General features: G+C 34.3%; 1 protein-coding gene across 20 annotated transcripts in view; it reads right to left on the bottom strand.

Annotated features, from left to right (window-relative positions):
* The window catches only part of LOC118267499 (disco-interacting protein 2), a 118,452-nt gene extending 106,033 nt beyond the window's left edge, over positions 1 to 12,419 (bottom strand). For 16 of the 20 annotated variants that reach the window (XM_035581533.2, XM_035581542.2, XM_035581550.2 and 13 more), the window contains exon 1: positions 12,200 to 12,419. In XM_035581533.2, the coding sequence (XP_035437426.1) occupies positions 12,200 to 12,287 (88 nt within the window). In that variant the 5' untranslated portion in view covers positions 12,288 to 12,419. The remainder of the gene's footprint in view (positions 1 to 12,199) is intronic. The other 4 variants (XM_050703937.1, XM_050703938.1, XM_050703936.1 and 1 more) reach the window with 4 other exon arrangements.
* Between the last annotated feature and the right edge of the window lie 147 nt (positions 12,420 to 12,566).

The raw sequence follows: 12,566 nt of genomic DNA, 5'->3' as shown, positions 1-12,566 counted from the left end.
GTGGCCAAATAACGAGTATTTATTGGTAACAGTTTACTTACTGTGCAAGACTTAAATCTAGGGGAATTTTTTTTCATTGTAAACATATTTCAACAATATTCGAAGCAGTAGCTACATTTAAAATGTACATCAGTAGCAATGCCAATGCTTCGTTGGCAGAGTGGTTGCAAGTGCGACTGCCGGACAAGGGGTCTCGGGTTTGATTTCCGGGTCGGGCGAAGTACTACTGGGCTTTTTTCCGTTTTTCGAAAATTTCTCAGTAGGAGCGCGGAGTCTGCCTACCACCCCTTCGGGAATTAAAGGCGTGACGTAATAAAAAAAATCAGTGACAATGCGTGGGCTTTACACAAATGTTACTTTTCAAATAGGCTTTAATGTTGCTGAAGTTGGACGCAGTACGCAGTGGTTCGCACGAGGTGAATGTGGATAAATAGTTCATTGCGACAGGAACTTTTGAAATGTAATGTTCAGCTTGCGAAGTATTGTGTACTAGGTATATGGAATTGCCGGTATTGAACCCTCAGTGTATCCGGGGACTGTCCGGCGCGAGTACACGCAACGTTGTCAGGCACGGTTCAATAATATCTGGCGTTAATGATTTTACCTTTAACCGACTGCTAAATAACGGCAACGAGAAACTTGTTTCTAAAGATACAATATTTTTGGTTCCATTAGTATTTCGTAATCTCACATTTTCGCTAAATGTAGCTTTAAAATTGTCCTGAATTTATTTCATATACAAAATCTCCTTTAAAACAGTAGGTTATTTACACAAAAGAGAATATTCATTTAATTTATGAAAACACATCAACGTTTTCTGACGGTCCGTTCTCATTACGTGCTTCATACTTTTGTTAACGTTAACTCATTCGTAACTGAAATAGTCATAGTCTGAAAATGCTATTTCTGATATTATATTTTTCAGCAGACAGTCTGTGTTTACCATCCCCTTTGAGAGCTGTTTAGTTCTAGGTTTAATTACAGCGATTCATTTTATTCAAAGGCCGAGAATATAGCTGTTTACGTATTTGTAATTATTTTCATGTTCGTAATATTACCATTGGTTTTTACAAATTTACTTCTGACTCACATATGTGTCGACATAATATACAGTTAACTTGTAATACATAAACTGCACAGCGTATTGACGTAGGGCACAAAGTAGTATGTGTAACTACTATGTATAAATAAATACGACTCCCATTTGTTGTAAAGGTTGACATTCGACACATGATAACAGGAACAGCGGCGGGATATAGTGAACAACATATTATACATGTTGTTGTAATGTTCTATTTTTTTTTTATTAATTGAAACTTTGGTTCATTAGTGAAAGAATTAATTAAAATATTCAAGTAGCAAGTCTCTTAACTCAATTTTTCCTTTAATACATACTTATATTCATATAATATACAGAAAAAAGACAAAATAATTCACCGGTTACACCGCGGTGAAATATAATACTTATTCTTTTGTCTTTACAAAAATAGCCAAACCGCAAAGATAAACGAATTCTATACCAGATACTGTGTCGAGACGCAAAGAATTGTTGCACGCTGTTTCAGGTTAAATCAGGGGTAAATTATATTATCTTCGTTTCGCCGCCTTACATTTCTTCACTTCAGTCCATACTTATGTAATTATGCAAGTTGCACACTTTGAATCGTTTTAATTTTTTTAATCTTTCCATAAATTGCACTGAATGATTGAAATACAAAACTACTGGTCGCTCAATGGTCATAAAATCCATGTCTTGCAACAGTCGCAACTCGACTTGTCCTTACGCATGATCCGCCTTATGGTTATCTCGCTAGATGTGCCAGTGTGTTTGTATGCGTAATCATATTGAATGTTAAGTGTTTGCTTTCAACTGTTGTGATATTATGTGTTTGTACATGTTGTGTGCATTTGGTACGTGCGCCCGCGCCGCGACTGTTGAAAACTAAGTAGAATATTATGAATACATTCTCTGTTATTGTATTCATTGTCCAGTTTCATTAATTATTGGGTTATGATTATTGTTATTTTAGTGTGCTCTAATATGAGCTCGAATAGCTGGTTTCGATATACTAAACGTGAATTATTTTGGAAATAATCGGTATTGGAGACTTTAAACGTAGTTAATTAAAATTCTCATTAAGGATTAGGTATATTTTTTTTGTCTCATAGGATAGCAAACGTAGTGAGCAGTTCTGTTTGCTGTCAAAAATTGTACACTAAACCTTAGTTCTCACTGTCACTCATACTATCCCCTTTTATATGTATAAACCTCACGCCTCTCCCCGTTTGTGTGCGAAAAATTCTGTACAGGTAGTCCTCATTTGATTGGTGTGATTTTTTGTTCTATCGGTTGGTATGACGCAGACACAAGCGTCGAAAATTGTTCACACATTCTTCATGTATTTTGAATGGTGCGGTTTATTGATTCGGATGTACAAAATCGTTTGAGAGACTCGTGAACGCAAAAATACCTATAATGAAAAAGCACCAAACTGCATACAAAGGTTAACAGCTGAAAAGCCTCAAAGCTTCAATTTTCCTTTGAAATGTGAAAATATGAACAGCAGTTGAAAAAGGATGGCCAACTTTTTGACGCAACAAATACAAAACCCCGTATGACAAACACACGAGTGCCACCTCGATACTCCGAGGCAACGGCTTGGCATAAACGTCCAAATGCCTTTTACGTTCAACAGCGTGTTACGAAGTATGAAGAGAATGCGATCACAAATGAAAGCTTCCGATTGCAAGCAAAAAGCAATCATGTTTTCTAATTTTCACAGTGGTGTCCTATTTTATAAGTCTGTCTCCGATTGTTTGATGCACAACAGGGCATTTATAGTCATTTTATTATGCGTAACTTGTGTTCGCTGAATACGCATATGCCGCATTGTTATGATCGGCTGAAGCTGAACAGTGCGTGAATTAAGCAGCAAATTAGTGTGTTGTTGACTAATTTAGCTATATGAACGGAATATTGTATGCAGATGTGAATGGAACCTAGATAGAACTGCACCGTTTCTGGTTCGAAGGATATGATGATGATAAGTAATAAGCTTTTCTGTCTTATTAAATTTACATATTGCGTCGTCCTTTGCATGATATTAATAGCACCAAAAATATATATAGGTACTTTTATAAATTTTTGCAGTATTTCGATTTTGGTAGAATTCTTCCATTATATTAATTTGTTGGAACAATTTTAAGGATTCTTAGACAAGCGTTACGAAAAATCATCAACGATCAAGAGATAGTATATAAATACCTACAGTAGCTTTGTTTCGATGTATTGTTTAGTAGCATATATTACATTCTGTACTATTGTTATAGCAAGTTCCGCTGAACGCTTTTAAAAGTTAGTGTGCACGGCAATATTAAATAACTTTTAGCTAACCGTTGTTGCTCTCTAGCACAAATATTGCTCCACTAAAACTATTTTCACAGCGCTTGCATGTTAATATTAAAATATTGCTTTAGAACTATATATCTAATAAATAACTAAATATAAAATATCTAATAAATAAATATCTAATAATATAACTCAAAATGACAATGCCAGATCCTGCCCCACTAAATTTCATCAATGTACAAGAAATGTAAATTAATCAATATTATGCAATGCAAATAAGACCCTTGGTTACTTAATTATATATTATTCTGATAAAGTTGCGGATAAAAATTAGGAAATAAAAAGAATTTAAAAAACCCAAGGCCTATTTCCTGTATTTGTCGTGACCATCTGCGTTTCTTAGTACGCCTGCACAAGGAACACAAAGAGTCATTAAAAAAAGATTTATTAATGTAATGTGTACGGATTTTAATATGAATTTGGTATAAATACATACTGTTAGTTAATTTTTTTTATAGGTTATATATAATACTAGCAAACCAGGCGAACTCCGTTTCGCCACCAATGATTTTCCTGTGTTCCTGCTTTTTTTTTTAATTTTTTTCTAAATTTTCTTTGCTATAAACCTCATGGATCCCGTGACCTTTCCAACGAATGCAAAACCGTGGAAATCGGTTCGTGCGTTCTGGAGTTATATCGTCAGGAAGGAAAACCCGACTTATTTTTATATAATAGATAATGAATGCATATTCTAATTATTATTTCGTGTTTGAACGTTAGTGATTAGATGTAACGAATCGTCATTGGCGTGCGTGTGTCAGTTACGTCCAAAAAGTCATTATTTGACATTCGCTCTGTCTGTTCTGTTTACATTGTTGTTTCGTTATGACTATGAATTAAAAGTAGGATTACTAAAGGTGATATTGGTGATGACATTCCTGCTTTTCATAGCTAAACACCCTATGATAGCATTGTAATAATATAAAGCACTTAATTTAATTATTTCTACCATTATACCTGCAATTAATCTAAACTGGTACTTAACCTAAATGTAATATTTTGTTCTTAGATTTATATAGAAACCGCAAGCTCTAAAGGCTTTTAATCATGTTTTAGTTATCACTAATAGAGCAGCAATAGAATGCTACATTTGGCATGCCTGTACAATATATATTATATATATTTTGGTGGGGCAAAGCTCTATAGAGATTCTGGCATTGTCATTTAGAAATAATATAACACTATAAAGTACATTTTTATTACACAACGAATAACTCCAATTTTTTTCAATCACTCTGTTATTATTCCATCTTTTTTATGTTTTCAATAGAAAGTACACACCAAAACTAGAAGCGTATTTTTATTAAAACAACATTGATAAAGCAACGCAAACTATTCGATCCTTTATGGAATAATATTTGTTCATTCATATGTTCCACCGCCCACCGCATTGCATTCGATCATAGATTTTTTTTACTGCGCAAATCATTCAACCACAGTAAATATTTTTACAAGCCTAGTTTTTTGTATCTATTGACGAATTTTAGGACATATTTATTTACGAGTAGTATATGTGCATATGTGTTTGTAGCCCAGTCCGTACAAGCTATTGATAGAGTTTGGCCATTCTACTTAGTCTGGCCATAAATACCGATACACTTAAATAAAAAAATATATATTAATTTCGGATCTGTCATTTTTATACGATTGTTAATTGTATTTTCTCATTTTGGCGCCAATACATTGTACAATATTTTGCGATATTATAATGGAGTGGGGTGATAAAGACTTAAAGAGAACCGAATCGCTGCGATTACATTACACAAAGTAGGTATGGAGCCAAATGCAATATTTAAAACTCTCTATACTTATGGTATTAGTAAATGTACCGGGCTATTAAGCCTTTCACTGCCAACAAAAAACTGTTAAAAGCTATTCCTCCACTAGTGTCGGACAACGTTGTCTTCTATTTGTGCCAGAAAAAGATCTAGCCGTCCACGTAGTGTTCGTACGAAAAAGGTGGTCAAAGCAGTAAGGGAAAGAATTCGAAGAAATCCTGTCCGAAACCAAAAGATTTTATCTCGTGAAATGAAAGATGACTTAGGTCTTGCAGCCTATAAGAGACGCACTGGACATTTCTTAACTGATAATTTAAAGAAGAATAGGGTGGTGGTAAAATCGAAACAACTACTGAAGCGGTACGCAAAGGGAGGTCACAGAAAAAAATTGTTTACGGAAGAGACATTTTTTACAATTGAGCAACATTTTAACGAACAAAATGACCGTATTTATGCTCAAAGCTTTAAAGAAGCTTCCCAATTAATCGACAGAGTGCAATGCGGACATTATCCGACTTCAGTGATGGTTTGGTGGGGTGTATGAAGGATTGCCTGAACCATATTTTTGTGAAAAAGGTATCAAAACATCGGCACAAGTGTATCAAGATACCATTCTTGAGAAAGTAGTTAAGCCACATAACATCACCATGTTCAATAACTAAGTATGGTCCTTCCAGCAAGACTTGGCGCCGGGTCATAAAGCTCGGTCCACGATGTCTTGGTTGGAAGGGAATGTTTCGGACTTCATCAGAGCTGAAGTCTGGACATCGTCTAGTCCCGATCTTAATCCACTGGATTATGATTTATGGTCAGTTTTAGAGAGTACAAGTTGCTCTAAACTCCATGATAATTTGGAGTCCCTAAAACAATCTATACGATTGACAGTGAAGAATTTTCCCATGGAAAGAGTACGCGCTTCTATTGATAACTGGCCTCAACGTTTAAAGGACTGTAATGCAGCCAATGGAGACCACTTCGAATAAGCTTTTCATATCTTTAATTGTTATATATTTATGTATTAACTAACACACTGTCAAAGTAATAAATGTTATTTGCAGTTAAATTTATTTTTCTTTATTACAATATTTATGGTAAGACTAGGTATATGATGGTGTCGGTCGTACTCCGGAAGTATGTGGTTACCGCGTGTCTCGTCTCGTCTTGTCATTGACTTCGGACTGCAGGTCGCCAGTGCGATGCCCCGCTACTAACCTGTTAATTTGCAGTTCCACACAACAAATATCTGCACATTTCATGAGTAAATGGTGATGAGCTATTGTGTTGCTATAGTAATCTGTACGTCATATTTATTTTTATTATAACAAAGTCATTTCTTGACTTAACATGTTTGATTAAACCAAATTGCAAGGTGACAGAAATAAAACTTTGTGACACTATTGGAAAACAGCTCAACAATATAGCGCTCGACGACTCGAGACATACGAGAATCCTGCACAAAACAAAATATCGTGTTATAAAACAATTTTCCAAAGAGTCGAGTATTAGCACCGTATTGTGACTTTATTGAAAGTCTTTCAGAGAGAAACGCACGGTCGACTCGCACTGGTGACCGATAGTCGCCATGGAGCCACTCGCATTCACATATACCAATGTAGGTTCATACAATTCGTTCCGTTCGACAGTGCGGAATGTTTTATCTGTCTTTTTGTCGTCCTTTTTAGGGTTCCGTAGCCAAATGGAAAAAACGGAAGCCTTATAGATTCTGTCTGTCTGTCCGTCCATCCGTATGTCACAGCTATTTATTTCCGAAAGTGTTGGGCCTACATAGACAAAACTTTGTAGATTGATGTATTCTGGTAACCGCTATTCAACAAAGGAGATGCTAAATGGCTGACCCAGGCATAATCAACACGGATACGAAATTTACGCTAACCCGTATTATTTAAATATTCACTCTTGAATTATTTAGGCTAAGAACTCACGGAGCGATTTTCATCCGCGCCCGCCGCGGTGGCGGAACTGCGGTTTTATTTCCAAACTCACGAGACCGGTTGTTTGCGCTGTTACACAGCCGCCGCGATTGCGATTATCGCTTATAACTTTACACTCTGTTCCCTAAAGGTGGATAATTGAAAAAATGTTTTGTCGTTTCTACTTTGATGTTTCTATTGGACTGAATTTTTATCATGTTCTGTCAACTGAGCCAATTTTATTTAACAATAAGTGAACGTGAAAACAAAGTATAAAATAAGTATACCATAAAAATAATTTTCTAGAATAACTTGCAAAACAATTTTATTTTATATTTAAGCAGCGTAATAACTACTGACCGCAGTGCGGCTTAGTCAGAGCGAGTCAAGACGACAAAACGGGTTTGGTGATGCGTCATATCAGCTGAAACTAAGAGGTCATAAGTGCCTGCGCACGCGCGTATCTTAATGGAACAATAGCACAGAATACTAAGATGTAACGTGCAAAAAGTTATGATATTCTATGCTATACATTTAGTCGTTGAGGTACTTTATTGTGTACAGTTAAACAATGTCCAATAACAACAGTTTGTTATAAAATATTGTAGGATTTTATATCGAAACATAAATGTGCATACAAATAATATTAGAAAATTGAAATTAAGAAGTAATAAGTAATAAGTTTATTAGAAAATTGAATTTAAGAAGTTTTAAGTGTGGGAGAGCCATGCTTCGGCACGAATGGGCCTCGGCCCATTATACCACGGCCTCACAGAAAACCGACGTGAAACAACGCTTGCGTTGTGTTTCGTTGTGTGAGTGAGGTTACCGGAGGCCCAATTCCCCCCTTCCTAATCTTCCCCATCCCCATTCCCGAACAACAACTCTTAAATTCCTAACTCCCAAAAAGCCGGTAACGCACTTGTAAAGCCTCTGGTGTTTCAAGTGTCCATGGGCGGCGGCGATTGCTTACCATCAGGTAATACGTATGCTCGATTACCGGCAAGTCCCATAAAAAAAATATATAATAATAACCCTTCACTGTATACAACCATTATATATTTCAAGGTACAAATCGCAATTGCATAGAATAATTTGGTTCATAAATATGATGTGCCGAAGTAGGTACAGTTAATGTTTATTTTGCATCATCCGTTTCCGTTTCATTTATAGTATTTATTTCCCTTGTTTTCCGAAGTATCGTATTACGAAATACGTAACTTTATACGTGATTATTGTGATGTCTTTCTTAGCTAGCGGACCATTCATCCGACTGTATTTATTCGTAATAGCGGTTCAATCACTTAAAAAACCGAAACGTTTAATTTCCTTTTCCATAAGCCCGTCCGCAAAATCCAAAATATGGTGTTAAAGTGAAATGGAGCGTTCGCTTTGAATTGATATTTTTATTTAAAGTCAAATAAGTGGAGATTCTGTCAATAACATCGTAGGTAATAATAAATTGAAAATATTATTACTTAAATTAAAGCTATTGAAATAAAAGAAATACTTGGCAGAATTTACCAGAACGTTGGCTGGTGTAATAAGCACTGGTATGAGTTCGTGGATACACTGAGCAGAGGTTGATTTTGAAATAAAATGCAAAAAGATAGAGATCAAAATCAGTTATTAACAAGCGTATAATATTACAATACGAGAACTTAGCAGTGTAATTGTGTATGTTACATGCTCACGCTCGTGGTCCCGATTGAATTATTTAACGAGTCGCCTTCGTCGCCACCTGTCAGGGTATTATGTTACCGTTTACTGCTAAATAATACTCCAGCTAAGACGTTGTTAGGCAACAGTGTCAGTGCAATCCCATGCGATGTGGATGTGATTAAAGGTTGCCTCATTGAGTCATATCTAGATTAGAATATACTTGTTTTTGTTTCAAATTAGCTCCGGTTTTACGCTTACCATAATTATTATTTTATCTTTATGTATCTAACCAACGTAAAATAGACAATTTAATTGCTTTATGTAGTAACCATTTCTGAATTCGTTTTGATTTAGAGAACACTCCTGTCTAACTGTAACAATATTCACCCCCCATAAGTGCATTATTACTTCTGGTTGCACTGAGGCTCTCGCTAATAGAAGACTCTCTCTAAATTTAATGTGGAAACGAATTACCACGGGATAGTGAACAAAGCTTAAGACTTAAAATGCACTGCGGTTAATATGTAAGTGTCGGTTAATTAACAGGATTAAAGTGGTGGATTGTGTTTTTGGTCATATTATCCGTGTAGAGTTTTTAAAAAAGTATAAAATGTAAGCAAACTTATTGAAAGTGAGTTTTGAGGTAGTTAGTATAAGTATTTTGTGCGTGCTACAGACGCGGATTATCAGATTATTAAATTCAAGTTGCGCCATGCTTATAACGCATGTTGCGCAATATCGTATGGGAAACACGCATGCGTGTCTAACGCAAAATTATAATATTGATATAATTTGTTTATGTGTTATAGTGGTGTTGTTTCATTATTCTAATTGATATCATTAGAAACACCTTAAGGTCGGTGTAATATCTGTAATTATGATTAATGAAGAATGAAGAAAACAAAAATACGTAGATGGAAAAATAAACAAAACTCAAAGAAATTCGCAACTGCGCATAAATTACGCTCATCAAACATAAACATTTTAGTAAAGCAGTAAAAAAATAAACTATATAATGTAACATTCGCATTGCGCTGCTATGCTTGCACGTCAACTTATCATTTATTACATAATTATTATTGTTTGATTTTTCCAATACAAGTTATAATAAAAATGTAATAAATAATATGTGAAGGATATAAAATCCAAGCGGTCAGTAGCGGCCACGAATTTCGCGTTCAACGTTAATTACTTTAATCAAAAGCTGCAGTAGTTTTAAAACCATAAACTGGGTAAATGAATCCAAAATTCGGGAACGCTTTCGACTACCCGTGCTGTGAAACATGAAACAGGATAGTTAAAACAATAAAAAATACTTCTCACAAAAAATGTTAAATAAAATTCAAATGAAATTGAGGAAATAAAACGGGGATGGTACAGATACAAAAATGTTTTTCGATTTGTTCAATATTCTTGTATCAGATTTGAACAATATATAGAACACGTTGACTGCCACGTAGATCACTGGTGACCTGCGTTAGTGGAGGATTTGCCTTCAACAGTTTTCTTATGGCAGTTAAAGACTTAAGATATTTCTAGTGCGTTGCGTGAATTGAAAGCCCGCCGGCGACACAAACATTTACTGCGAATTTTTTCGCATTGATTTCAATAATATTAAGAGATAATTAGTTAGTTAAATATTAATTTTAATTATGAAATCTTTTAAATGGAATGTTCTCGTTATTCTCCAATCACACCTAATGTATCCCATTAATGAGGTTTTTTCTATGCTATAGGTATTTCGGGCACAAATCAAGATGCCTAATAAATAGGTACCAAAATCTTGGATTGCAAAAACATTTTCGAATGGATTTCCAAGGCGATTAAGACTTTAGGGCTCGCATTTATTCCTTTGTTTTTTGTATAAAGACCTCCACCTACTTATATCATACCACTAAAGAAGAAATACAATCTGAATTATGTGTTGTTAATTCAATTAAATAACTTATATTACTCTATTTAATATTGATACTTTCATACAGTAATTAACCAATTATTTTTAATTTAAACAGGTAACAAAACATCATATATTATAAATAATCATTAGGTACAATAATGATATAATTTGTATTGTTGCAGTCGCAATAATATTTATCAGATAGATCAACATTATTGATTTTCATATATGTATTTAAATTTAGTTATTGATATTATCCATCAATAGTATAATCATATTAAAATTATATGATATGCTGCATTAAATTTAATCACTCTGCATTTTTGTTCTTTAACATTTCTAATTATCATAGATAAAAACAATTTTTTATTGTATTTGAGTAATGATGTTCTTGTTCTCCAAATGTTTTTAATCATTTAACTAAAGTAAGCTTATATGTGATACACATAACCCTTTTCAAAGGGTTCTGACAAGCAAATGACCTCATTATACATGAATCCGTGATTCTCTTTGTAATACATCCCCTTATTACCTTTAAAGAATAGTCCAAAAACCTGTTATTTAAAAATCCTTGTATATTTTCTTTTTAAGTCTTATTTCTAAAGTTGGGTTGCCTTTTATTTATTTTCTTAGAAGAACACCTTTTTATGTGTATCTTATAAGATTGTCTGATGAGACTACATACATGAAATGAATTTATAAAAAAAAACCGTCTACATAATTAAATCCTGGTTGATTTTAATGCTACTATCTGGATAAGAAACAATTACCTAAATCCTGTATGATCATAAGACCTCTCACTTCCTGCAGTTGTAAATGATAAGACTAAATTGAGTGGATAAACTTGTTAAGGATATGAGTAATTTATTCATACTAACTCGACCAAAGTTGGGATGATTTGGTCACAAAGAAACTAACAATGAGTAGATAGTATTGGGCGATAAATCTAACGTTCAAATACCTATCAACAGCAAGAAAAATAAGTAAACGCTTTTTACAGCAAAAGAGTCGAATTTTATTCACTTTTAAAAGTTCAAAAAGATAGTTTTATACTAGTTTTAGGCGTATAATAGCAGCTAAAATGACTAGTCTAAAAGAGTAAAACGCAAGGCGACTCCCCGACAGACTTGTTCTCGCCAATACAAAAGTACGATACAAAGTTGGTGGCAAAGAAACACGTATTCTAAGAAGTGCCGTCTTCTCGTGCAGTTTGATGCATTCCTTAGTTTGCCATGTGTGACAACGTATCTATTCGAGCATGAACACCTAACATACATAACTTTATCACAACAATCAAAATCAACCACTATAAACTCGTTCTAATACTTTATTTACCAAAGACATCAGCTGGCAAACAACGCCAAAAAAACGTAGTTGAAGCACAAAACTATGACAAAAATTAATTAAATAAAATCCAGAAAGTACTAAGGAATAAATAAATAAAAGCTAATTTACAAAAAAAATAATCTAAATTAACAAATTATATCGATCTACGAGTAACGCAGACTTACTGCATTCTTACCTTCAGATAACTCCAAGTCTAACTCCGCCAACTTATCTCTTATCTCGTCCGGCAACTTAGAAATATCAACACTTAAGTCAGCCATCATGGCAAAGCTTATTTCACACAAAACAAATAAAGTTAACTATTCCAATTCAAGAAACCATCGTGACACATAGCCATCTTGAATTTTGAATAAGTTCTGACTCCAACTCGCTATCGCCAACTACTGGTACTGATTCTGAACACCAGAGCCCGCTAGCGCTGCAAAAAAAGAAGCATGTTTGTTCTCTTTGCCTCAAAACTTTTTGTTGATTTACTTCAAGGGCGAAACAAAAACATAAAAGTATAAAACAGACATAACTATATTTTATTATAATTTATCGAA

This window comes from Spodoptera frugiperda, chromosome 25, assembly GCF_023101765.2.
Source record: "Spodoptera frugiperda isolate SF20-4 chromosome 25, AGI-APGP_CSIRO_Sfru_2.0, whole genome shotgun sequence".
In the NCBI taxonomy this organism is placed as follows: domain Eukaryota; kingdom Metazoa; phylum Arthropoda; class Insecta; order Lepidoptera; family Noctuidae; genus Spodoptera; species Spodoptera frugiperda.
This window is presented reverse-complemented; position numbering and strand designations above follow the sequence as displayed.